Genomic DNA, 26,959 nt, shown 5'->3' on the forward strand with positions numbered 1-26,959 from the left:
TGCAGCAGCGCCGAACCAGGTAAGGGACCGCTACTGCAAGACACTACCGACGAACAACCATCGACCTCAAGACTAGACAGTACAAGGAAGCCCATTGGGGCAGTGGTGTTCACTGATAGTGACAGTGATTCGGGTGCATCCCTGAGCCCTGCCTACGGAACTCGAGCCCAGAATAAGCGGCGAGCTGTGGAAAAACTCGATAGACTGTCTCAGTCTGATGCCAGTAGCCTCACCGTTCTCACGCCCCAAGTAGAAGTGACGGGTGTAGTTATCTGCCCACAGGAAGTTGTAACCCCAGCAACGGAGGATTTTCTGTCTACATTTGCCACTCTCTGTCAGGACCTTGACGACACCGCTTTGCCTCTGAGCCTAATCAACTCAGATACGCTACAGTCTCTAGCAGCACAGTTGAACTTACCCGAGCTTACTCCTGAACGTCAGTCTCCGCATGAATCCTTGCACACTCCCCTACCCCCGGTTCCGGAGGGGACCGGTGGAACAAGCTCCACAGAATAGTAGCACGTATGTGGGTAAACTGATTTTTACAGCAGGGCTAATAGCACTCTTTTTCTTTTTCTACGACCCAATGTTTAAAAGAAATGCCCTGGATTCCTATCATACATTACGCCCACTAGCGACTGCTACTTCCCGCACAACCCTCTATCCTCGTATTAGGCGTGTTCGATCCTGGACGGCCCCTGGCTCCACTATAGGTTCCCGTAGCTCGATGTGCGCGTTAGCTCTCCTTAGACTCGCCCATGAAGAGTCCCTGATTGGGAGAAGTCCCTATTTGGCCTCATTCACTTTCTCCCCAGCTCGGTCTGTGGAGATTCGCGTAGGACATCTTAGAATTACTGGTAGGGCACGGACGAGTAGGTGCTCCTTCGAGCTGCCCACGATTGGCCCCCTGTGGCTACCGTTCCTTTGCTCGGCTACGGCATGTTCTTACCATGATAGTACAGGGTCACCCTTCGCATCCCGGGCTCTCCACCCCCTCCTCATTGCCCCGATGTCAACTCCGATCGCACATAAATTAATGAAATTACAATATTATTCAATCTCTACCGCTAACACCTCGCTCACGGAGGAGCAGAGTAACATGTATATGGCATGGATGGTCCACACTGCTCGATCTGTGACGGATCGCTCGTGTCTCGTATGTCATGATCGTAGCCTCACCCCCCATTTTATGCTGCCTATGGGGAACCTCACAGAATGTCTCACCAACCCCTATTCTGTTGATTTTTTGTGTCCTACTGTGTGCCTCCTTGGGGCCCTTTCGGCTGATTTTGGCCCATCGTGGATGCACAATGCAAGCTCCTCATGCTTGTTTCACCCTGTAACCACTCAAGTGTCGACTTTTGTCCGCGTCCAACCGTCTCTGCCCTCGTTCTTTCCCATCTGCCTCTGCTCCTCTGTTGGCGTATATCCTGTGGGAAATGTGTCTGCCCGATGTAATGTCTCCCTGTTCGCTAATGATTTGCAAATTGAAACCCCCTCTGTTTGTGATTCACCCCCATGCACCCCCAACGTGGTAATTCCCCTACCTGATCTTAGTGGTGGTACTGTTCCCCTTGCGGATGTGTTCTGGTTTTGCGGGGGCCAACGTGTACGCCAGACCTTGCCTGCGGAGTGGCAGGGATGCTGCGCCCCGGTTAGGTTGGATGGTAAGACCCGTGTTTTGTTGGTGGCTGACCGACCGTCATCCGGCCGGTCCCGTTCACGCCGCGACGTGGCCCTATGGACTCAGTATGTCCGTGATGCTGATGCAGCGAACTATTCTGACTGGGCTGCTGATGAGACCATCCATCTTGACTTTGGGGGTACCCCCGTTGGCGTTCCTGCTCGCTACAGAGCCATGGAGGCCGTTGGCAGTGGTGTAGCGTCTATTTTGCTCCCGGCCGTGCAGATCAACCGCAACGTGGCATGGATTAATTACATGTGGTACAACGAGCAACGCTTCATTAACTACTCGCTGAGTGCTCTCGGACTGGTCCGTGATCAGCTCCATGCCACTTCCCTCATGGCTGCTCAGAACCGTTTTGTCCTGGACCAGATGCGGGCCCCGGAGGAAGGTGTCTGTACAATGATTGGTCCCGAGTGCTGTGCTGCAATCCCTTTGCACACTGGTTCTGAGGGAGCCCTCTCCAAGGTCCTGGGCCAACTACAAGCCCTCCAAATGGAGCAAGCGGCTAACTCCGGCTTTGGGTCTAGTCTACGCCTCCCGCCGTGGCTCTCCTGGTTTCTTTCTGGAGATTGGACTGCTGCCCTGACCCGCTTGGGAGCGTCCCTGTTCGTCCTCCTTCTCCTTATGGCTCTGGTGGCCTGCTGTGTGATCCCCTGCGCACGGCGGATGGTGATGTCCTCAGCCTCCTTTTCTGGCCAGTATGTTGTTAAGGGTGAGGCGTTACCGCCTCAATGGGGGGTGGTGATTGAGACCATGCGACGGGAGACAATGAGCAGCGACAGCAGCGACAGACAGGGGTCAATGAGCAGTGACAGCAGCAACACCAGCGTCTACGAGAACATGAGACGGGACATGAGCCAGGACTGATGGGAAAGGGGGCGCAAGGACCCGTTTGTACAAGGTAGTGGCAAGGTAATGGCAAACGGGACCTATTGGTGTTTTCTATATGTTCATTTGTGTTGCAGATCTACTGAACCCTGAGGGGTGAGAAGAAGATGTGATGATCCATACCTTGGGTGTAAGTGCTAGCCTAACCTCTCCCCAAAGGGTGGTTCTCTACAGTACGTAAAGTGCTTGAGCCGAAGACAACTGGAATACAGAGGGATACTGCCGATAGAGACTGTTATGCCGAGTGTTATAAAATGCTGTGATATGTGACATGACATGTAATGTGATGGGCAAAAAAAAGTGTGACGCAATCAGGCACAGAAAAGTATAATGGTGCTGCTGAGCACATAGTGCTGGCAGGGTGGGAATTTTTCCTCGTAAGAGGTTTTTTCGCCCACCCCTGACTGCGAAAGACTGGGGTTTGGTTTTTGAGGGGAAGCAAGAATCTGCAGGTCCCGACAAATACAAAACTGTGGGCTGACAGGCCTAGTTGAGAAAGATAGGGACGTGTAGATCAAGTAGTTAGTTACTGTAGTGTACTCATACGTATGGCAGTAGTAGTAGTAATAAATGATTAGGGGAACTCAGTTAATCTTATAATCGATGTAGGCAAACAAACGTATAATCAAGGTAGTTAAATTCGAAATGAGATATATATATACATAGTTAAAAGGAGAAGTAAGTTAAGGGTTAAGAGTTATGGCTAGGTACATCTACACATGTCCGGCGCAAAGTGGATGTAGGGGGGTCCTAAGGCCCATTCTCCAGCTGCCAATCTACTATGAGACCCCGGGGCGCACAACACTAGCACGTCTCCCACCAGGTCTACAAAACCTCCTCAGCTCCTGTTCGGATCAGTGTTGCGTAGAAGTGGTTAATGTAAGGGACCCATTGGATTACGGGGACGACGGGCGCAGGGATTATGGCCTTGTTAGAGTAATCCTCCGACAGCTAGCGGGGGACGGCCATGGGGTGCGGCAGAACCAGTTCCTCCACAGATACCCGCTTAATTAAGGTAGTGTATGAGGCTTCACAGCCTCAGAGGGGGAAATGTTGTGGATAAAAAATGTCATAAAATAAACATAAGGGAGAAGAAGGAAAAACGGGCACCTAGACACATAGAAGCGGGATTAGGCGGACATTGACAGATTGGAATTACGAGCAATTTAAGAGCAGTAATAGTCAAAAAAAGTCAAAAAGAAGTGTACGAGCTGAGGAGTGCTAAAAACACACACACACACACACTCGTGCAGTCAAGGGCGGGCAAGTAGACACAACATACATAAACACACATGAATAACTTTAATAATATCTTATAGTAATAGAGAAACTCTATAAAAAACAGAATAGTAGGATATGCAGGACAGTAGAACTGTAATGATATTAAGAAGTTGGAAGTACAGTAAACCACTTTTCAAGTAGTATAAATATATATAAACTAAGAAATATAGTGCAAATATGAAAATAAATTATAAACGAGAAATACAGGAAAAAAAGGAAAATATAACTTACTCATGATTCAGATGGTGAAGATTCTCGTCTCGCAAGGAAAGCCTTAATTTTTAGAGAACCATGAAGAAAGCCAGTTATAAGGGTGGCTGCCCCCCCCCTCGAGATAACGATAAGACCAAGGTCCCTCCCGGTTGTTTAGTCGTCTTGCTTACGTCATTTTTTTAACCTAGGGAATTGAGAATCCTGGTTTTTGACAACCTAGGTAAATGAGAATCCTGGTTTTTGACAACCTAGGTAAATGAGAATCCTGGTTTTTGACAACCTAGGTAACTAGAAACTCTGGGTTTTTGTTTCCTGGGTTGTTGGAAATGCCTGGGTTCTGATTTTATGTGTAAATTAAAACCCCTGGTTTCAATTCTATGGGTAAGTGAAATAGGCCTTTTCTGGAAACCTATGGGTTATCTAGTGTGTAAATACAGTATAAATACTGGAGCTTAAGCTCAGGATATGGGGATCACTTCTGAGAATTCTCATCGGTGTGGATCTCGTGTGGTGGAATGAAACAATAAAGCTGGACCCTTGCTTCTTCTCACTCACGGCTGGTGTATTTTTTCTATCTCCAACTGGTCTCAGAGGTAGAAGTGAGTATTGGCTTCTAAGTTGAATTTTAAATGTTTTTGGGTAATAGGCTAAATTCGAACCAACAAAAGAACATGATATGGGGATATGGGGTTAATCGATGTGCCACCCGAACTAAAATTCTTAAACCTGTTAGTGTGCCTAACTCACCAACTGTAGTGTTGTAGTGGTGTAATTAATTCTGTGGAGCCAGTCACTGAGAACACTCACGATTGCCCAGCCGAAATTCGTATTTCGTTGAGCTTAAAAGTTTTGGGTCTGAAATTTCACAAACATTATGAACACCCTGTTCTGCCCAATTGGCTGAATTGAAGTCTATCACTAAAGAATGCACCCTGGTTAAGGGTAGAATTGTTAAAAAAAAAAAATATATATATATAATAAAAAAATAAATAAAAAATAATATAAATACTGACGTTTAGGCCCATGGATTGTGTCGTCTGTTTGGAGTTGCTTGAATGCGATGAGGTTCTAGGAAAGAATTGGAATGCCACTTATCGAACAAATAGTTTAATTGAATTCTGACTGCACTTCTTGCTGTATGTATTACAGCTGCCCATGATCTTAGCCAGTGTGCGAGGGGGAAGGTAGAGGAATGATCTCTGTACTTGCAGGCAACGATGGAGGGTCACCTGAAGTGTGCTCAAGATTATTTATTTTTTTTCCTTGACCAGGGATAGGTCTGGCATACCCTGATTTGTGTTGGATGCAATTTGTGCTGATACTAAACGTAGTTCGATAGATGCTCTACCTCTTGCACTAATGACCTATCACATGCAGACTAACAGCAATATGTATCTAACACCGCATGAAATGCTTACGGGTCGACCCATGTCTGTGTCTGTTCCTTATGATGGACGGCCGCTGGAGTAATTGCAGCTGAATCGAAAAACATATATAAGACCACTAACTATTATGTATGGAGCTATATATTCACAGGAACACAGCTAAGTGCAGTGTTATCAGTGTTATGTGTGAGGCGTCACCGCCTCAACGGGGGGAGGTGTTCGGAGGTGTTCGGAGGTGTTCACCCGGAGGTGGGAGAGAATGCTGACTACAAGGCAACAGCGGACTACAAGGACATGCGAACCCCTGGAGGATGCTCAATCCTCCAATGACGATGGTGGGGAACACGTAAAGGTCCGGTACGAAGCGTCAAAGGGGGGTCTGCTCTGTGGCAGACAGGATGAGAAGATGTGAAGATCCATACCCTGGGTGCTAGCCTAACCTCTCCCCAAAGGGTGGCTCTCTACAGTACGTAAAGTACTTGAGCTGAAGACAACCAGCATACAGAGAGATACAGAGGGATACAGATACTGCATACAACAGACTGTCAAGTATTGTTATAAAATGTTATAAAATGTTTGTGATGTGACGCAATCAGGCACAGAAAAGTATAATGGTGCTGCCGAGCACATAGTGCTGGCAGGGTGGGAATTTTTCCCTCGTAGGAGGTTTTTTCGCCCACCCCTGACTGCAAAAGACTGGGGTTTGGTTTTTGAGGGGGAGCAAGAACCTGCAGGTCCCGACAAATACAAAACTGTGGGCTGACAGGCCTAGTTGAGAAAGATAGGGACGTGTAGATCAAGTAGTTAGTTACTGTAGTGGCCACTCATACGTACGGCAGTAGTAGTAGTAATGAATGATTAGGGAAACTCAGTTAATCACACTTATAATCGATGTAGGGTATAATCAAAGTAGTTAGATTCAAAATGAGATATATATATATATAAAAGGAGAAGTAAGTTAAGGGTTAAGAGTTATAACGAGGTACATCTACACATGTCTCGGATCAGTGTTGCGTAGAAGTGGTTAATTTAAGGGACCCATTTGAGAACGGGGACGGGCGCAGGGATTATGGCTTCGTTAGAGTAATCCTCCGACAGCTAGCGGGGGACGGCCATGGGGTGCGGCAGAATCAGTTCCTCCACGCTTAATTAAAGTATTGTATGAGGCTTCATAGCCTCAGAGGGGGGAAATGTTGTGGATAAAAATGACATGAAATAAACACGAGGGAGATTGAGTATGAGTAAAAATGTAATTTTATTGGTAATTCACAGGACGGGTGGGTGCGTAGTCTGGAGGAGAGTAAGAGGGGGAGGAAAATGGGGTGCGTCCTGGGGACATGGGGAAATCAGGGTGGGTGAAGTGAGCGGACCACTGAGAGTCGGGCGGACTGGTGGGTGAGAAGAGGGACGGATGGTCGGGGCCCGGATCGGAGAAGACAACATCATCATCCTCGGATTGGAAGCTGGAGGGGGGTTCTGGGTCTGACTGTGTAGAGGCGTCAACACGCACGTTCGTGGGGCAGATTCTGTACCGAAGAAGAGGGGGGAACCCCGGATCTCCATTCTTAGGGGGGGTGCTGCGAAGATAGTTAAGTAGCATCATGATATCAGCAGTGAGATGCACAAGCTGGTAATGAGTGTCCAGATCCAGGTCCAAACCCTGATCCAGGTCCAGTAACGGAGAGAGAGGGGACTGACGACGGGCACCGGCACCTAGACACATAGAAGCGGGATTAGGCGGATTGGAATTACGAGCAATTTAAGAGCAGTAATAGTAAAAAAGTCAAAAAGAAGTGTACGAGCTGAGGAGTGCTAAAAACACACACACTCGTACCGTCAAGGGCGGGCAGGTAGACACAACATACATACACACACACTCTCTTCCTCATACACACACATGAATAACTTTAATAGAAACTTATAGTAATAGAGAAACTCTATAAAAAACAGAATTGTAGGATATGCAGGACAGTAGAACTGTAATGATATTAAGAAGTTGGAAGTACAGTAACCGCTTTTCAAGTAGTATAAATATATATAAACTAAGAAATATAGTGCAAATATGAAAATAAATTATAAACGAGAAATACAGGAAAAAAAGGAAAATATAACTTACTCATGATTCAGATGGTGAAGATTCTCGTCTCGCAAGGAAAGCCTTAATTTTTAGAGAACCATGAAGAAAGCCAGTTATAAGGGTGGCTGCCCCCCCTCGAGATAACGATAAGACCAAGGTCCCTCCCGGTTGTTTAGTCGTCTTGCTTACGTCATTTTTTTAACCTAGGGAATTGAGAATCCTGGTTTTTGACAACCTAGGTAAATGAGAATCCTGGTTTTTGACAACCTAGGTAAATGAGAATCCTGGTTTTTTGACAACCTAGGTAACTAGAAACTCTGGGTTTTTGTTTCCTGGGTTGTTGGAAGTGCCTGGGTTCTGATTTTATGTGTAAATTAAAACCCCTGGTTTCAATTCTATGGGTAAGTGAAATAGGCCTTTTCTGGAAACCTATGGGTTATCTAGTGTGTAAATACAGTATAAATACTGGAGCTTAAGCTCAGGATATTGGGATCACTTCTGAGAATTCTCATTGGTGTGGATCTCATGTGGTGGAATGGAACAATAAAGCTGGACCCTTGCTTCTTCTCACTCACGGCTGGTGTATTTTTTCTATCTCCAACTGGTCTCAGAGGTAGATGTGAGTATTGGCTTCTAAGTTGAATTTTAAATGTTTTTGGGTAATAGGCTAAATTCGAGCCAACAGTATCAAGAACAATGTGCGAAAGAACTTTACTGCCCCTTTAGGACATATACCCCCGCCGACGGGGCCGTTCTGGCATATAATGATGGATTATGTAGACATGGGAGCAGACAACCGGAAAGAAGGGAAGCGCTACATTCTAGTAATAGTAGACCCCTTCAGCAGGTGGGTGGAGGCAGCTGCGACTTCCAAGGAAGACGCAAGGGCCGCGGCTAAATTTTTATGTCGCGAGGTCATTCCCCGGTTCGGTATTCCAGATTTTCTGAGTTCGGACAACGGCACCCACTTTGTGAATAACGTCATTGACAATGTGGCATCTGCCTTGGGGATAGATCATAAGCTAGGCTGCGTATATCATCCTCAATCCCAGGGCATGGTGGAACGAGTGAACGGTACCCTAGTTAATAAACTGGCAAAAATATGCGAGAGCTCTCGCCTAAACTGGGTACAGGCCTTACCACTGGCATTCAGGACAATCGTATGATGCACTCGACTCCTCATGAAATGCTTACTGGGCACCCAATGCCTATGGCATTCACCCGAGGTCCATACACAGGGCCGTCTTTGGCACAATTGGAGGACGAAATGCAGGATTATGTGCGAACCCTCACCCAAATCCATAGACATTTGTATTTACAGGTTCGTGAGGCAGTCCATGGAGAGAACGAGGTACGGGAGGACATGTGCCTAGTGGCTCGGGGGGACCAGGTATACATTCGTGTTTTCAAGAGAAAGAGCCCCCTTGCGGGACGTCGGGAAGGACCGTTCACCGTGGTTGCTGCAACCCCCACAGCTGTGAAAGTTGAGGGGAGGAATTACTGGTATCACTTGAACCACTGCAGCCGCGCCGAACCAGGTAAGGGACCGCTACTGCAAGACACTACCGACGAACAACCATCGACCTCAGGACTAGTCAGTACAAGGCAGCCCATTGGGGCAGTGGTGTTCACTGATAGTGACAGTGATTCGGATGCATCCTTGAGCCCTGCCTATGGCACTCGAGCCCAGACTAAGCGGCGGGCTGTGGAAAAACTAGATAAACTGTCTCAGTCTGATGCCAGTAGCCCTACCGTTCTCTCGCCCCGAGTAGAAGTGACGGGTGTCGTAGTTACCAGCCCACAGGAAGTTGTAACCCCAATGGAGGAGGATTTTCTGTCTACGCTTGCCACTCTGTCAGGACCTTGACGACCCCGCTTTGCCTCTGAGCCTAATCGACTCGGATACGCTACAGTCCCTAGAAGCACAGTTGAACTTACCTGAGCTTACTTCAGAACTTCAGTCTCCGCATGAATCCTTGCGCACTCCCCTACCACCGGTTCCGGAGGGGACCGGTGGGACGAGTTCCACAGAATAGTAACACATATGGGGGTAGAGTGATTTTTGCAGCAGGGCTAATAGCACTCTTTTTCTTTTTCTACGACCCAATGTTTAAAAGGACTATTCATACCTTCAATAATGCCCTGGATTCTTATCACACGTTACGCCCACTAGTGGCTGCTACTTCCCGCACAGCCCCCTCTCCCCGTATTAGGCATGTTCGATCCTGGACGGCCTGTACACTCTAAGGACACTTAACTTAATGCCAAATTGTTAGCCTGTACTAACCTGGTCGCAGATTTGCTGTAACAAGGACTTACCGTAATTTACTAGAGGCAATAATTTCAGAATAATTCAGAATATAATCAAGTCTAATAATTTATTTCATTCTTCTATGCTTGAGGGGCAATTTTGCGTCCCTGCATGGCATCTCCCTTTTCTCCCAGATTCATTAGGTTGCAATTACAAAAGAGTTCCTGTTGATAGCAGCTGAAATCTACATGCAACACACGTCTGAAAGCAAACAAATATGGCAGGACATGAACCCACAAGGTTTTCATAGAATCAAGCCTAGAAGTCACCATCCAATTTGACACAGAACCAATCTAGGCTTGCTGGTGTTTTCTCTTCTCTGTAACAAAGGAATGGAAGGCATTGCTCTTGAAACTATAGAAGGGCCCTGTATCAGGCACTTACCCAAAAACTACCCAAAAAACTGGGTAAAGACTGAGAAAATAACCCAATTAAATGACCCAAAATGCTTAACCCAACATTGGGGTACAAAAATAACCCAGAATTTTTAGTGAAGGACTTAAAATATTAAATTAGTCTTTAATCAAACAGACATCAAATGAGAGACTTAAACAAAACTCAGTCACAATTAAAGTGTGATTAAAGCCGATTAAAGTCACTTAAAGCCACTCATTGCTGCAGACTTTTGTAATAAGTTTAAGAGAATTGACTCTTTCAAGAACGGTACATCGCCAGAATCTACAGTGGGATTGTGTGCAATTATAGCTTTAGCATTTTGTCTTTGGTTCTTTTGTGGTTTCTGTTTTTATTAACATTTTATTTCATCCTGATTTTCTGCTCTTCAACTTGAGAAAACCATGTAAAGAACAAATCGTTGAACTAAGAGACACATATATGATGCAATGGAACGTTGGAATACTTCCATAATGCATCCCGGCAAATAAAAACACACACAAAAAAACATGAATAAAACGTTTAAAAAATTCAATTTCGAATTGCCATTTGCAGTGTGACTCATGAGTCACATGACTCATTTCCCACATCATCTTTAACCTGTTCGACAGTTTAAATGAATTTTTGTTTCATCTACTATAATCAGGATGTTTTCAGCATATGTCACATAAATTGCTTGTTTTCTCTTTCCTTTCGGTGCTTGGTGAGGTGGATTGCCCACCTGCACCGCGCCGGGGGGCTGGCCTGCACTGCCCCAATCAAGCGCTTGGTGAGGTGCATTGCACCCCACCGGGAGGCCACACCGCCTGAACACCCATGCCAAGCTGGGAACTTGAGTCCTTGAAACAGCTTGGCATGTCCCATGCACTTACCGTTTTTTTTTTTAAAAACTCTGCAGTAAATAGATTTTTTTCATTTCTATAGCACTTTAGTAAACCTTTGTTACAGCCAGGGGCGTACAATCCGCAGGGGACGTGTCCCAGCACTTTTAATAAAATGTAAATTCCTCCCCTGCACTTTTTCACTGTCCATGGCCAATTTGTGCAATCTTTGATTTCTATACGTGTCCAAGTCATTATGTGACCTGATGTTGCCATGACAACTGGTCATTCACGCCACGTGTCACCGTGAAAAAAAGTAAATTTCTTACTGAAATACTTCCTTTTTGCTTATATACAAATAAGTGTTTTTTTTTCATGTGACAGTTGGACTTTTTCTAACAGAAAACAATACTCACTATGTCATTTGTTATTTATCTTTATATTCTTGTTAAAACATCAGTAATAAATATAACAAAATAGTAAAACTGAACTGTCACTTTATCAAAGTCTTCCACCACGAAAAAAAATGGGCTGGTCTTGGGCATTAAACTCCGGAGCTGAATAGAACCCACTCCAGCTCCGCCCATGGTGGAGGTAGTGTTGGAGAGCTGCGCCCATCGCAGGTTGCTTCAGACCAGAAAGCGGATCGCTCTCTACCTGTACAAGCTGGCATTCTGCTCAGAGTACAGTGTAGGGGGGAAACCTTCGGGGTTAGTAAAGCAGCTATCCGTCGATATGTATATACAGTGTGCACAGCTATTAAAGAAAGGGCTGCTGAATGTATTGGAGGCCAAAGAAATCACATACCGTAATTCCTTGCCACATCTTGTGTCACAGGTTTGCAGTGTGCTAGACACATCCTTATTTTTCCCCGGACTGATAAATTGTCATGTGACAAAAACCATTTCCAAATTTCCATTTTCCCCCACATTTAAAGTATCGACATAGTTTATATGCTAAAGTTAAACAAACAAAAAAAGATTATGTCAACACTCGTGAAATTTTATTAATCTGCATTTCTGTCAGCTAGATTGGTAAACATTTTAATGCGCTAAATCTTTTATCACAAAAAAATAAAATAAAAAACCCTTGGATGGAAACCATCACTGACCAACTTCCTGTTCCCAGGTGTACTAAAGTTAAAATATCAGTGGGAACATATATTTCTCATATGAATTCATATGGGTGTCAATAATTGTTGCACACCTATATTTAAGATATTTTTTTGGATAAACCTGTGCTGTGTTTCATATCCACAAGCACAGAGTATTTTCTGTGAATTTTTTTAACAAAAGATTAAACAATTTTTCACAGCCTTCTTTGCTCATTTACCAAGGGTGCCAAGATTAGTGGAGAGCACCGTGTATGGAAGACATACCTCATTGGTCCTTTTTATCAGGCAGATAGCACGTTACAGATCAGCACACTCAGCTGAAGCCTTTCTTCCAGATAATGTAGCTCTCTTTATTAAGACAATGTTACATTTATAAAACAACAATGTGTGTGTGGGGTGTATAAACTCCTCACTAATTTCATGGTGAACCAGGAAGCCAATATTCACCTTCGGTAAGTGCATCATCCTGAAGACATAACCATAGTAACCAGAGCTCAGGAAGGAACCAGAGACTCCGGTACTGTGAGGTGGCAACATTACAGTTTCAGGGGGGAAAAATTAATTTAACCTCTTTTACCGGTAGCCAAAAATGGCATTTTTGTCTGTTTTAGGGGTACCTGTGTTCAGCATTGATTTGTTTTGTGATCTCACACACCACAGTAGTGGTTAATGGCTCATATGAAAGTAGACACTTAAGACTTTAAGAATCAGCAGTTATTTCAAGTATTTCTTCTTTTACCTAGCCTACCTGGGGTAATTAATTTACTTTTAACACAAATGTTATATCTTCACAGCAAATGTTGATATCAACCCCATTCCTGGTCTCAAAGATGCCTTGTCCATGAACACCCAAAATATGAGGAAGTTATCTCTAAGCACTAAAATTGTAAGTTTATCCAAACACCGTTTAAAACCTCTCCAAAATGGCACAAAACCTCTCCAAATGGCACCAAACGTCTCCAAGTGACATAAAACCTCTCTAAATGGCACAAAGCTTATAAAAATGGCACAAAGTCTTTAAAAATTGCAGACTTCTAGAAATAGAAAATTTTTTTTTTTTTTTTTAGAAAAGGCACCAAACCTCTCCAAATGGCACAAAATAAAAACAAATGGCACAAAATAAAAACAAATGGCAGTAGCATGAACTCTGTTACACAATGTGTAATTTCACACACACACAATAGTCTGAAACATACTTATAAAATATAACGTTTATTAAAAATAAGCCCCAGGTGAATGAGCACTTGCTCTCCAAATGGCTCAAATGATAAGACACACGAGTGACTCCACGCCTGACTTCTTTGGGGGGTAGATAGAACCCCTCAACTCAATCCACAGTCTTCCTCCAAAGAAAAAAAGAAAAAGAAAAAAAAAAGAGCTACTCAGAAATAACTGCTATAGAAGCTGTGACGCATTCAGGCTTTTTCGGGAGCACGCCACATGCTATAAGATGCCGCTAAATCGCAATGAACGCTAGTGTCGGGGCGAAAGGGGTTAAAAAAAAAAAAAATCATCAAATCAACGCAGACCCAAATTCTTTTTAGAATTTTATTACAATTGGTCACGATATGTAAATTAGTTTTCATCCACATTGACAGTCTGGAGACCTAAAAAAAGAAAAAGAAAAGGCCAAATTAGAGAACTGTAGACAAATTATTTTCAATCTATAAGCCAGTAAAGTACAAGATGCCTTCAATCTGCCTGCCGCTGTTACAACGCTAATTTCTCATTATGGGAGTTATGATGATGACAATAATAATAATAATAAATGAGTCTTTATTGTTACATATATATAACAGCACAGTGACAATTCTTTTTTTGCACACCCCAGCATGTTAGGAAGCTGGGGTCAGATGATACGGCGCCCCTGAAGAAGAGAGGGTTAAGGGCCATGCCCAAGGGCCCAACAGTGGCAGCTTGGCAGTGCTGGGGCTTGAAACCCCAACCTTCTGATCAGTAACCCAAAGCCTTAACTGCCAAGCCACCACTGTAATTTGATGGACACAAACTAACTGCAGCACACAATCCCCACAAATATAAACATGACAAATGAACAAACGGTCATCCCATCTTCTTTTCTAAGTGAATCTCACACGCCAAAGTACGAAGCGTAACGACACCTCAGGTCAGAATTCAACAAGACGTTATTAGTAGAGCGGTTTTAACATGGTTACAGAACAGAAATCATACCTCACGAGCTGTTAGAGACGATCACAATGAGACACTCAACTCTGTTAACCTTCTGGGTCATTTATGTATGTGACTAATCAGAGATCGCAATCTCATACCTGACTCCGTCCAAGTCAGTTAAAAGCTTACAATCAGCAGCGTGTGCTCAACTCGCTCGCTCACCTTTGTATGTGGTGACGGGGACATACGTGACGAGTGTGTACAGCTTGTTCGGAGAATCTTCATCTTCGTTGCGCTTCCTGGACAAACGCACACGCATGCGGTACGGGACGTTCCTGATGACACACACACAGGGGCGGGCGGCAAATAATCAGTCACTATTATATCTGATGGGACTCAGGAGCAACACTGAGCATGTTAAAACTTTATGTTGAAATCAGGTTGTTGTGGATGTGGCGCGTTACCTGACTCCCTTAGCCCACACGGCCTTGTTCAGACGGGTGTCGATGCGAACATCAGGCGTGCCCATCTCCTTCATGGCGAACTTCCGGATTTCCTTAATGGCACGAGGGGCTCGCTTCTTGAAGGAGCTGCAGGACAGACGATGAGTTTTTCTAAAACCTATCATCTCACAAAAGATGATGTCCCACAGATCCTAGAGGTGTGCTTTCAAAATCTGATTAACAAAAACAGTTTCAAGTTTTCACACTACAATTTCATTCACGTAGTGAAATTCCTCTACGCTATTCACCACGGCCCTGCTCCAACACACCAGATTCAACTAATTAACTTATTCCTGAGTTAGAGTGAGTGAGTGTGTGTTCGGATCAACGAAAACACATGTTCAGGACAAGGTTGGGGAACCTGTGCACCGTATAACTCGAGTATCTCACACCTCTACATTTATAATTCAGCAAGATTTGAAATCAAAACACTGTTTTACACTAAATAGAGCTGATCAATCATTGTGTGGCACCTCATGCTTCCTCTGTAATACCCTGTTTAAAACCAAAATACATTTCCCTCTGAGCTGTGCTCCTAACCTGCTGAGGCTCTGTTAGCTCCGCCCCTTCCGCTACATAAAGCAATCTGCATCTTCCGAGAGCAAAAAAACCCAAAAAAAAAAAAAAAAAACCCCATGTTTCCATTACACACATCATTATTTGGTGGGTATACATCACAGTATTAATGTACTAGATCTCCATGTGATCTCCAGATCTCCACACAACACCACATACACACCAGCACTGAGAGTCAGGACTCTACTGTGATCAAGATGGTAAAACAATAAAACGTGCACTATGTCACAAACACCCACCAATATTTTTTTTGTTTAAAAATACAAGAACGTTACTATTAAACACCATTTCCCTCCTCATGTGCCTTTCTTGGACACGTCAGTCTATTTTCACTATTTCCTACATTACCCACAATGCCATTCGACTACCTCCTGATAGCAGTGTCAGTGGGATTCCAATAAACTATTAATTTCTGAACAGGAAAAACGAAAGAAAACACCTGCTAAACAGATAATTCCTACTCAGGAATCTCTCCTCAACGACTTACCTTATAAACTAGTTGTAGCTTTATGTCACTCGAGACACAAACATTTGCCTGTCGCGCTTCTGAGGTGAATTGAACACACGAGCCCTAGCTTAATTTCTCTGTGCCGGTCAGAGTAAGACAGATATGCAGGAATCACTGCCTTAGCACTGTACAAAAGTTCCCTCCGGCTCAACTCTGATGAGCACTGACACAAAACCTAGCAAAGACGCACATTTTCTTCAATCTTTGCCCAAGGACAATCAAAGCTAGAATCATTTCCTGTCTGGATAGAATCTGGTTTTGGAAACATGCGGAACAGGCCAGCTAGATAAATGATCCACTGCTGAAAACTACTGTAATCAGAACTATCTGATCTCCGATATGGAGCAGTCCTTCAGCTTGAAATTCCAAGTTGGGAACTTGAGGAAATGTCTACCTTAGGTCCCTCTGGGATTTAACGATCTCAGAAGTGAACGCAAGAACAAGGAAACTTGGCAATATTCGGAGGAGCCTGCAATTTTTCAAAATGAGTACAGCTAAGTCTCATTTACCGATAAACATCCCTGCAAAAGAGCGTGCAAAACAACTATGTGCCAATTGCGATTTCACCAATTCAAGTAGGTTCCGGAAAAAAATAGTGCACAAAAAAACTCTCATTTATATGTTTATCAAATTCAGGACTCGCTCTGGACGAGAATGTTTTTCAAAGACGAAGCCCTGAAACACTTTAGATCTGGACTTTGACTCGCTCTTCATTCACACGGTAGTCCAAGCACAAAACTCCTGAATCTGAAGATGATCACAGAGGTCTCGATGTTTTGTTTTTAGATGCTTAATAAAATCCTGTTAAACGCCTTTACGAGTATAACAGTGTGATGTCAGAGCTTCACAACCTACAATTCGTCACATGATTAATCGAAATGCAGCTACAAGCTACACATCAGTATCACAGTCACTGTCTCCATCACACACCCACATCAGTGTAATCACAATCAACACACTTCCTGGAGAAGTCCGTCACAGTCTCAGGGCATGAACCTGCAGTAATTCAGCTATAATTTACAGCAGGTAAGATGGAGAATGGCCTAAAGTTAGTGCCCCATACACACACTGACTACGTTTACATGGACAGCAGTAATCTCATTATTGACCTTATTCTGATTAGTGTTTACATAAGTCGCTTTTAGACTATTCATGTTCCTGTTTTACACGTTACAGAACAGAGCTTGATTCACGTAACAACATACAGTTCATCCGCACTATGGTACCGTATACAGTTTTGGGTGTTTCATTTTTAATATCACAAAAGCTTCAAGAGCAGTTAATTATTTGCCATGCTATACTTGCAAAAAGATGACTACTTGAAGCAACAGACTGTGTCTGAAACCGTGTACTTGCCTATATACACACACATGTATTTCGCCTACTACATAGTAGGTAAGGATGCCGTTTGGGACGCAGCCGTGCTCTCTTATTTGCTGTCAAACGGATGACCACTGCCATGTGTCCTCAGAAAACTTTGCTCCACAACGTTAATAGTGTGATTAAGGTGTGTACATGTCTGTAATGCATGTCGGTGATGCAGCTAAAACAGGAATACTCCACAGGTATTAATTCGATTTCTGTTTACTGCAAGTAGGACTTTAGTCGGGTTAAGGTAATCAATAATCACTGTTTATATGGTAGTTTCTTAATCAGGTTAATATCAGATTACTGTTGCCCATGTATACGTGCTGACTACTGTGTCCAGTCCACACTCACATGCCATGGATGCGCTTGTGGACGTTGATGGTATACTCCCGGGTTACCACCTCGTTAATGGCCGAGCGCCCCTTCTTCTTCTCGCCTCCTTTCTTAAGCGGCGCCATCTGAGTTAATCAAAAAAAAAAAAAAAACATCATTGTTATTTAATATATACACATAAAAAAAGTTAACACACACAGTGCTTCAGCGCTTAACTCAACTACCGCCTTTATGGTTAGCTAGCAACCTGACTAGCATTAAATATGTTCGGGTTTTTAATACAAGTCGGTCATCACAGAGCACTAATTTCTAAAGCAGCGCCAGTTAAAAAATCTAATAAACACGTATGCAACAAAGATGTGGGGTTTTATTAATTAAAACATAACAGATGAATGTGGATTTGTGAACCAGCGTCAGTTACTAGCTACTCACTCTATCCGACGAACTTCGAAAAGGAAGAAGGAAAGGATTGTGGGTAACACAAAAAGGGGTTAGGAGCGGTTTACTTCCGGGTTGAATTTTTAATTTAAAAAAAAAAATATATACATATATATTTACAAATGAATAACATTGCAACAAAAACGTGTGATTCTATTTAATAAATAGAATAATGTATATATTTATGTTTGTTTGAAAAAAAAGAACGTAAAAAAATTATTTTAATGAACGACAGTTCCCGTGAGACAATTCGCTTCATTGCCACCGCAAGGGATTGTGGGCGATAGTGAATCGTTTGTTGTTTGCGTTCGAGTCGACCAGCTACAGTGGATGTTAAAGCTTTGTTTTAGTATTTTGTGGAATATTTGCTTTGTTATTAAGACATTATTAAAATCGCAGTAAAGTATTTAGGGATAATGACGTTTGCTGAATCGGCTCTAATTAAAAGAAACAGCTAGCGTTAGCCTGATTGTTTTGGTTTCGCGCGAGCCAACAAACTAGAGTCCGAAGTTCGTTTATTTATTTTATTTTTTAACTGTACTGTTTATTGAGGAGAGAGAGGGATGACTCTGGCGCCGAAGGAGCTGACCACACTGCTGGGCCTGCTGTCGGAGGAGGCGTGCGCCGGCAGCTCGTTCGAGAGCCTCGCGAGCGCCTTCCACCACTGCTTCAGTAAAGCCGAGCACTTCCGTGTGGGCTCCGTGCTCGTGCTGCTGTTACAGCACGCCGACCTGCTTCCGGGTTCCGCTCAGCGCCTTGCTGCGCTCTACCTGCTGTGGGAGATGTACCGCACCGAGCCGCTCGCCTCCAACCCGTTCTGCGCCGTGTTCGCGCACCTGCTCAACCCCGGCAAGGACGAGCACGAGCACGAGAGGCACCTTTCAGGTTTAACACTACTGCTACTACTGTTGTTGGTTATCTATTAACGGGCATCCCTCAGGTCTCACTGTCATTATTATCATCATCATGGCCATGTTCCATCATTATCTTCAATCAATATTACACACACATCCGCCATATAACATTAAAACCACTGACGGGTGAAGTGAATAACATGGATTATTTCCTTACAGTGGCACCTGTCATGGGGTGGGATATATTAGACAGCAAGAGAACAGTCACTTGCACTTCGAGAACTGACTGAACTGACTGTTCACTGTTCACTTCACAAAGTTGATGTGTTGGAAGCAGGAAAAATAGGCAAGAGTAAGGATCTGAGAGACTTTGACAAGTGCCAAATTGTGATGGCTAGATGACGGGGTCAGAGCATCTCTAAAATGGCAGGTCTTGTGGGGTGTTCCTGGTATACAGTGGTTAGTACTTACCAAAAGTGTTCCAAGGAAGGACAACCTGTGAACCAGGGACAGGGTCATGGGTGCCCAAGACTCACTGAAGGCTACCCCATCTGATCTGATCCCACAGAAGAGCTACTGTAGCACAAATTGCTTAAGAAATTAATACTGGCTGTGTGTCAGAACACACAGTGCATCACAGTTTGCTGTGTCTGGAGCTGCGTAGCTGCAGAGCGGTCAGAGTGCCTAATCTGACCCATGTTCACTGCCAAAAGAACCTACAATGGGCACATGAACATCAGAACTGGACCATGGAGCAATGAAAGACGGTGGCCTGGTATGATGAATCGTGTTTTCGTTTACGTCATGTGCGTCGCTTACCTGGGGAAGAGATGGCACCAGGAGGTATTATGGGAAGAAGGCAAGTGTGACGCTCTGGGAAATGTTCTGCTGGGAAACCTTGGGTCTTGGCATTAATGTGGATGTTACTTTGACACATACCACCTATCAAACAGACCAATTTCATGGCAGTGGTATTCCCTCATAGCAGTGGATTCTGCAAAAATTGTTTAGGAATGGTTTGAGGAAAATGACAGAGTTCCAGGTGTTGACTCAGCCTCCAAATTCCCCAGATCTCAATCCGACCGAGCATCTGAGGGACGTGATGGACAAACAAGTCCGAGGTCTTGTGGAGTCAATGCCTTGACGGCACGCTCTGGACCAACAGTATAATAGGCAGGTGGTTGTAATGTTTTGGCTCAGGTGTGTAAGTCCGTATTATAGATTGTATAGGAGCTTATTGGGATTGTGGACTTGACATAACACACACACACAGAATAAAAAGTCTGAGCTCCCTTGCGTTAAAACTTCAGATCAGATAAAACAGAGACTAACTCAGAGATATAAATCCTGTTTTTTTTTCGTGTCTCACCCTTTTATTTTTCCCTGGTAGGATTGACATTTGTGTTGACGTTATCCTGCATCAAATCACACAGCTGTATGTAGCAAAAAAGACACAGGTTTGTTTGTACCGTTTGTCCAGGTTTCCTTCCCCCGGTCACGCTGCCTGAGAAGTTTTTCCTCTCTCAGCTGATGCTTGCTCCTCCTCGGGAGCTCTTTAAGAAAACGCCACGGCAGATCTCCTGCATGGATGTGAGCTCGGCACCACAGACAGTCGACATCAGCGGACTACAGCTCGCTCTCGCCGGTAATCAGCATGCTTCTCTGAACTGGATGTCAGAACTGACAGAGTGAAGCGGAGTCATGACTTCATTAAATGCTTGATTTTAGTCATGATTTAATGCTTTTTTTTCCACTGTTGCGGAAAGCACTAATCAAAAGTAAGCATCACGTTAGCACTTAATCGCTTTCTGTGTGTGTGTGTGTGTGTGTGTGTGTGTGTGTGTGTGTGTGATCATGATCCAGAGCGTCAGTCAGAGCTTCCAACCCAGAGCAAAGCCAGTTTTCCCAGCCTCCTGAGTGACCCGGACCCTGACTCCTCCCACTCAGGCTTTGACAGCTCCTTAGCCAATCAGATCACAGAGTCACTGGTCACAGGGCCACGCCCACCTCTGGAGAGTAAGTGCACTTCTATTTATTATAGCTCAGGATCATTACAGTAAACAGTCATCTCAAAGCAGTGTAACCTTTCCGATTCTCCATTCTTTAGTTCTTTAAGATTCTGTGTGTTTACACCGGAATCTCTTTTCTAAAAGTTGTCTTTTTAAAACGATGATGAGAAATGTTAGACAGAGTCTAAAAGTTGTCTTTTTAAAACGATGATGAGAAATGTTAGACAGAGGAGTCCCTGCCAGACCTAATAGTCACAGTAATCAAGTAAAGCTTAATAAAAGCACAGAGTGCTTACAGACTTTGTCATAAATAATTGCTATGTTGCTATTGTGGTCATATTCTGTAGTTAAATTTTTAGTGAATGCAGAGATTAGTGATTGGAAAACTTGGAGATGAAAGAATGTAAATGTCCAAATCCATAAACTGCATCACTGTGGCCTCAGTTTTCATATTTTACTGCTTTTCTGTCTGGTTCGTGTATTTTACATGTTAAATCTAGAAAAAAAAATTGGTGAGTAGCATCAAATAATGTGTCTATTACATACTAAATACATTTTAGACCATCACAAACATGTTGTGTTTCTTGTGATTGCCAAAAAAAAAAGTTCGACTGGTCCACTTTGGTTCACTTTGTTTATAATTTAATAAAAATTCTGGAGGTATTCGCCAGATTTATAATTCCCAAATCAGCCAAAATAAACTGGTAGAGTTTTCTAATTTCTCACCTACATGTCTGCTGATTAATCCCTCCAGTTCCACCAACAGCCCAAATTTGAACTTTGCATTTCTGTTTAGGTCTTCTGAACCAACTTCTATTTAGATTTATTTTGGAATTGAATAAATAATTAATGCAGGTGTATTTAGTTCACATTTAAACACATCAATTAAAACATCTGTTGGTTACATAAACATTACATATGGTTTATTAATGCTGAAGTTCATGGTCTGAATTAAATAATGTTAGTAAATAAAAAGTAAATAATGTTAGTTACTTTATATAAAGCATGGCGGGTTTTTATATACGTGTACATACTACCGACAAAAGTTTGGAGATAGTTGATTGAAATGTTTCCCATGATCTTAAAAACTCTTTGATCTGAAGGTGTCTAATTAAATGTTTGAAATCAGTGTTGTAGACAAAAATATATCTGTGCCAACATAATAATTTCTTTCATTAGAAAACTAATGTTTTTTTTACAAATGTATTTTTTTTTAAATGCGTGACTTGGAGCAAAATATTCCGAAAATCAGCCACTAATTGTCCAGCATAGGTCGGTACTCCTTTAATACTCTTTAAAAAGCATCTCAGGGAGATTCCTCAAGAAATCGGTTGAGAAAATGCCAAGAATACATTTCTGGAAATTCTAGGCAAAAAGGGGGTCTACTTTGAACATGTTCAAATATTAAATTATTTTGATTTATTTTGGATTTTTTATCACAACATAATCTCTATAGTTTCATTTGTGTTATTCCAGACTTTTGGTGACTTTATTATTATTCTAAAATGTAGAGGAAAAAAAAAACCATGACACTAATCACAGGTTGGCATCCATTTGTCAGTAGTTCTCAGACTCCCGTGAGTGTCTGTATGTAGAGATGGCATGACATTACAGCTTGCTTCTGTTTTTATGGTAAGTGATATTAATGTTAGCATTTACACCCAGTGTCCTGTCTGGGAGGCTTTTATAACCTGCCTTTATTTATTTGCTTCTTTATACATGTAATTGGTTCTTTATGCATGTAAAGTAGTTCTCAGACTCCCGTGAGTGTCTGTATGTATTTATTGTTTGTTCCACATCCAGGTCATTTCCGTCCTGAGCTGATCCGGCCGGCTCCACCGTTATTCCAGGCGAGCGAGGCTGAGCTGGCGTGGCTGAGTCCAGCTGAACCGGAGCACCGCGTGCAGTGGGATCGCTCCATGTGCGTTCGTGCTGCCACCGGCCTCGAGACCAAACGCATCATGGCTAAAGCCTTCAAGAGCCCACTTTCAGCACCTCAACAGAGTCAGGTAGCATGCTTATCTAGGCTCTGAGATGTGAAATCAGTATTTTCGGTTTTAAACGTGAACACAGAGACAGGGTTAAGAACCGAACATATTTCATTATTAATCTGAAACTAATACTAATAATTTTTTTTACTACTGTATAATGACCATTAATAGACTGAAAGCACTAGATTTTAGTGTGTCTTTTTGCTTGCTGATTAGATTCACCGTGTCGTTCTCCTTTTCTTAGCTGGTAGCTGAGTTGGAGAAAGACCCGAAGCTGGTGTACCACACTGGCCTCACTCCTGCTAAACTGCCTGATCTGGTGGAAAACAACCCGCTGGTGGCCATCGAGATGCTGCTGAAGCTCATGTCCTCCAGCCAGATTACAGAATACTTCTCCGTCCTAGTCAACATGGACATGTCCTTACACTCCATGGAGGTGGTCAACAGGTAATCGACTTCCTAATAGGTTGCACTCGTGCAGCAGAGGCATGTGCCCATATTTAATTATAAAATATATCTTTGTGAATTTTTTTTTTGTGTCTGTTTTAATAGAGGACTGTTATTTTGTGTACTGTCTTGTGTTACAGTTACTTGTCTTGGTTTCTCAGTATGTTGTTTTTGTCATTCGAGTCTAACCAGAACGTCATGTGGTGTCTGTGCTTCAGGTTGACTACGGCGGTGGATCTTCCGCCCGAGTTCATCCACCTGTACATCTCCAACTGCATCTCAACCTGTGAGCAGATCAAGGACAAGTACATGCAGGTCAGGAACTCTTTATTTTTGTACCTCAGGTAATGACAAAAACATAACAGATTTGAATATGTAGTGTTTTTTTTTTCCAAAAAAGTAAACCAATATTCAGAAACCACAGGACAACAAGGACAGTGATCCCAGGCACACCAGCAAATTCCAACCTCAACCCCATTGAGTTGCTCTGAGAGCTGTGTATATAAATGAAGGCCCTCAAACCTTAATGAACTTGAAGCAATGTTGTAAAATTTTCTCCAAAATGATCTGAGAGTCTGATAAACTCCTTTAGAAAATGTTTACCTCAAGTTATTGTTGCTAAAAGAGACTCACTGAATTTTATATATATATATATATATATAAAATATTATTATTATTATTATTATTATGGGGCGGCTGTGGCTCAGGTGGTAGAGCGGGTTGTCCACTATTCGTAGGGTTGGTGGTTCGATTCCTGGCCCACATGACTCCACATGCCGAAGTGTCCTTGGGCAAGACACTGAACCCCAAGTTGCTCCTGATGGCAAGTTAGTGCCTTGCACGGCAGCTCTGCTACCATTGGTGTGTGTGAGTGTGTGTGTGTGGGTGAATAGGTGAATGGGTGAAATGAGAACCAGTGTAAAGCACTTTGGATAAAAGCGCTATATAAGTGCGCCATTTACCATTTATTATGGGTGTACTTATTTTTTTCTCCACCAGGTGTGAATGTTGGTTTAATGTTGTAGGGAGTGACTACACATTGACATTTTTTCATTTGTTACCTGAGGTTTGTTTCTAGAAGTTGGTGAGGACCACACAATTGTTTTTTAGGCCCTGATAAATAAAAACATAGAATTGAAGTAGGGTGTGCTTTGTTTCCCCCATGAACGTGTAGGTGATCGGTGGAGATACTATGTTTTCAGACCTTCAGGACAAAGGTCACAGCAAGGTCAAATGTCTGAAATAGTTAACCCCTACCACACCCAATATACACATCAGTAACAGTAAGAACTAGACTTGTCTCTGTCTTAAATAAATAGATGAGGCAATAAGAGAGTGTAGTTCGGTCTTGTCAGCAGAGATGACATGACATTACAGCTTGCTTTTGTTTTTATGGTAAGTGATATTAATGTTAGCATTTACACCCAGTGTCCTGTCTGGTGAGAGGCTTTTATTGCTTGACTTTATTTATTTGCTTCTTTATACATGTAAATGTCAGACATGTATTTACACTGAGATGGAGAAACATAAAATCTGGCACAGAATGACTCCTCTCTCTCTCTTGTTCTCTCTTGTTCTCTGCTTCAGAATCGGTTAGTGCGTCTGGTGTGCGTTTTTCTTCAGTCTCTGATCCGCAACAAGATCATCAATGTGCAGGACCTGTTCATCGAGGTGCAGGCGTTCTGCATCGAGTTTAGCCGAATACGCGAGGCTGCTGGTCTCTTCCGCCTCCTCAAGACACTGGATAACGGAGAGACGCCGGCGGAGGGCAAAGCGGCCAAATAATCCCGTTCTGAAAATACGGATGTGGACCAATGTAGCCCTCACGGCAGGTGAACCGAGCCTCGTCTCCGCCTCAGTTAATCCTGGACCTTCATCATTGAGGCCTGATGAGGCTGAAACATTTTTATTTTTCAAAAAGCCCAAAGCTCATTTATATGTCCAGAACGTAAGATCTGAAAAAACAGGAAGCTAAAGCTGTTAACAAGGGTACTCATTAGCCTCAGTGCTGCTTGTGAAGTGTATAGCTTAGCTCCCTACATTTTAATCCCTTTGAAAGCAAACAAGATCTTATTCTCAGCTAAACCTGGACCTGGATTTGAGCTTCGTCTTTAGATAACTGTTACAGGAGGCGGGGGGCGAAGGGAGCTAGTTAATCTTGGTCCCTCACTAGAAAACTCATCAAGCCTTATTTTTGTTCTGGAGAGATGGAAGATGAACAAACTAACCCAGCACTTGTGTACTGTTTTGCTTTTTCTCTGCCAGATATTTTTATTTATTTTTTTTTTTTTTGTCGTCCTGAGCGGCTTTTTTGATATCGGAGAGTCCCTCTGTGTAATCAGAAGGAAGTTGATAGCCCTTTCTTTGAAGGGGATATTACACAATTCATGGCCCTTGTACAAACTGCTACAGCAACGAAATATCTTGTTTTATCTCTAATGTATAAGAAAAAAGGGAGAAAATAATAAAAAAAAGCAAAATCGTCACTCTGTAGACTGACTAATGAATGCCCTCACAAACGTTATTTTCTGCTAACTCATAAATTTAATGTGTATATTTTACTGTATCATATTGTGTGCAAAATAATGGTGAAATGAAAACCCTAAATCATGTGCATTTTGTAATGGATAGGCTACACTCTTCCGCTTGAAATTTTGTGAATTTTCCTAACAGTTACATTTACGTACGGTATATGTACCATTACAGTGTATTTCAGCAAGGTTGTCATGTCTGGGGATCATACACCATAAAATACTTCCCACAATAAGAAATTGTTATATTCCTTACAAAAATAAAATGCATCAGATTGTGAACATGCACTTTTTACTTTCTGCAAGGTGACATTTAAACAGAATCACTGAGTAGTTTTATTTCCAGAACATGTGTATTGCCTCTAGCTGAATCTCATCCACCCAATCAGCCTTGCTTCTATGAAGGTTTCTAAGTGCATTAGAAACCTTGGCTCCATTGATGAACTCCAAGATGCCAGAGAATTCCTCCATCTGTGGAGGCAGTGGCAGAATTCTCTGGCATCTTGGAGTTCATCAATGGGATGTTCAACAAGCACATATGGGCATGATTGGTCAGGTGTCCACAGACCTTTGGAAATATAATGTATGACTTCATGGCTGATGATACAATCACAAAAACGATCATTGGCTTTTGGCCCAAGGTGGTCTGATACCAAGGACATGTATGAGAACCCTTGTGATTGATCAAAGTGTTTGTTATTGACTATCTCTGGCTTGCACCCAAGTTTTAATAATATTTCACCAAAAGGGTTCAGATCCAGGAGGCCATTCCTCCTGATCATGTCCCTCCAAGCCTTACCATTGTTCTCAACTTGAGCATTGAAGTCCCCTAGGAGCATTATGGAGTCAGTGGGAGGTACCCTCTCAGGCACTTGCTCCACCTTTTTCAAGAATTCTCCAAACTGCTATTTACTGCATATGCACAAGTTTTCCTTCTGGAGGCTTGAAATGTCATGGAAGCAACTCTCTTGTTCACTAAGAAAACCCCAAGTCTAAGGCCCTCAGAATGGGACTAGTGAGTATGCCCACACCCACCTGAGGCCTATCTCCTGTTGGACCTCTGGAATAGGAGAAAGACCAGCCCTGATCAAGAAGTTTGGT

General features: G+C 43.0%; 2 protein-coding genes across 4 annotated transcripts; one reads left to right on the plus strand and one right to left on the minus strand.

Annotated features, from left to right (window-relative positions):
- Positions 1 to 13,704: 13,704 nt before the first annotated feature.
- rpl31 (ribosomal protein L31) lies at positions 13,705 to 18,586 on the minus strand. Of its 3 annotated transcripts, none has more exons than XM_047155799.1 (5): positions 18,568 to 18,586; positions 17,607 to 17,713; positions 14,765 to 14,890; positions 14,523 to 14,635; positions 13,705 to 13,777 (listed from the first exon to the last, which is right to left on the minus strand). In XM_047155799.1, the coding sequence occupies exons 2-5, from the start codon at positions 17,711 to 17,713 to the stop codon at positions 13,746 to 13,748; spliced, it is 378 nt and encodes a 125-aa protein (XP_047011755.1). In that variant the 5' UTR covers positions 18,568 to 18,586; the 3' UTR covers positions 13,705 to 13,745. The 3 variants fall into 3 exon arrangements, with proteins under 3 accessions (XP_047011755.1, XP_017324509.1, NP_001187215.1); XM_017469020.3 differs by lacking the exon at positions 18,568 to 18,586 and adding an exon at positions 18,021 to 18,079; NM_001200286.1 differs by lacking the exon at positions 18,568 to 18,586 and having other exon boundaries at positions 13,707 to 13,777.
- A 3-nt stretch (positions 18,587 to 18,589) lies between these two features.
- On the plus strand, positions 18,590 to 26,140 carry cnot11 (CCR4-NOT transcription complex, subunit 11). Its single transcript, XM_017469819.1, has 7 exons — positions 18,590 to 18,911; positions 20,361 to 20,525; positions 20,744 to 20,896; positions 22,693 to 22,898; positions 23,125 to 23,327; positions 23,546 to 23,642; positions 24,915 to 26,140. The coding sequence occupies exons 1-7, from the start codon at positions 18,590 to 18,592 to the stop codon at positions 25,110 to 25,112; spliced, it is 1,344 nt and encodes a 447-aa protein (XP_017325308.1). The 3' UTR covers positions 25,113 to 26,140.
- The last annotated feature ends 819 nt before the right edge of the window (positions 26,141 to 26,959 follow it).

Source organism: Ictalurus punctatus, chromosome 6 (assembly GCF_001660625.3).
Source record: "Ictalurus punctatus breed USDA103 chromosome 6, Coco_2.0, whole genome shotgun sequence".
NCBI lineage: Eukaryota > Metazoa > Chordata > Actinopteri > Siluriformes > Ictaluridae > Ictalurus > Ictalurus punctatus.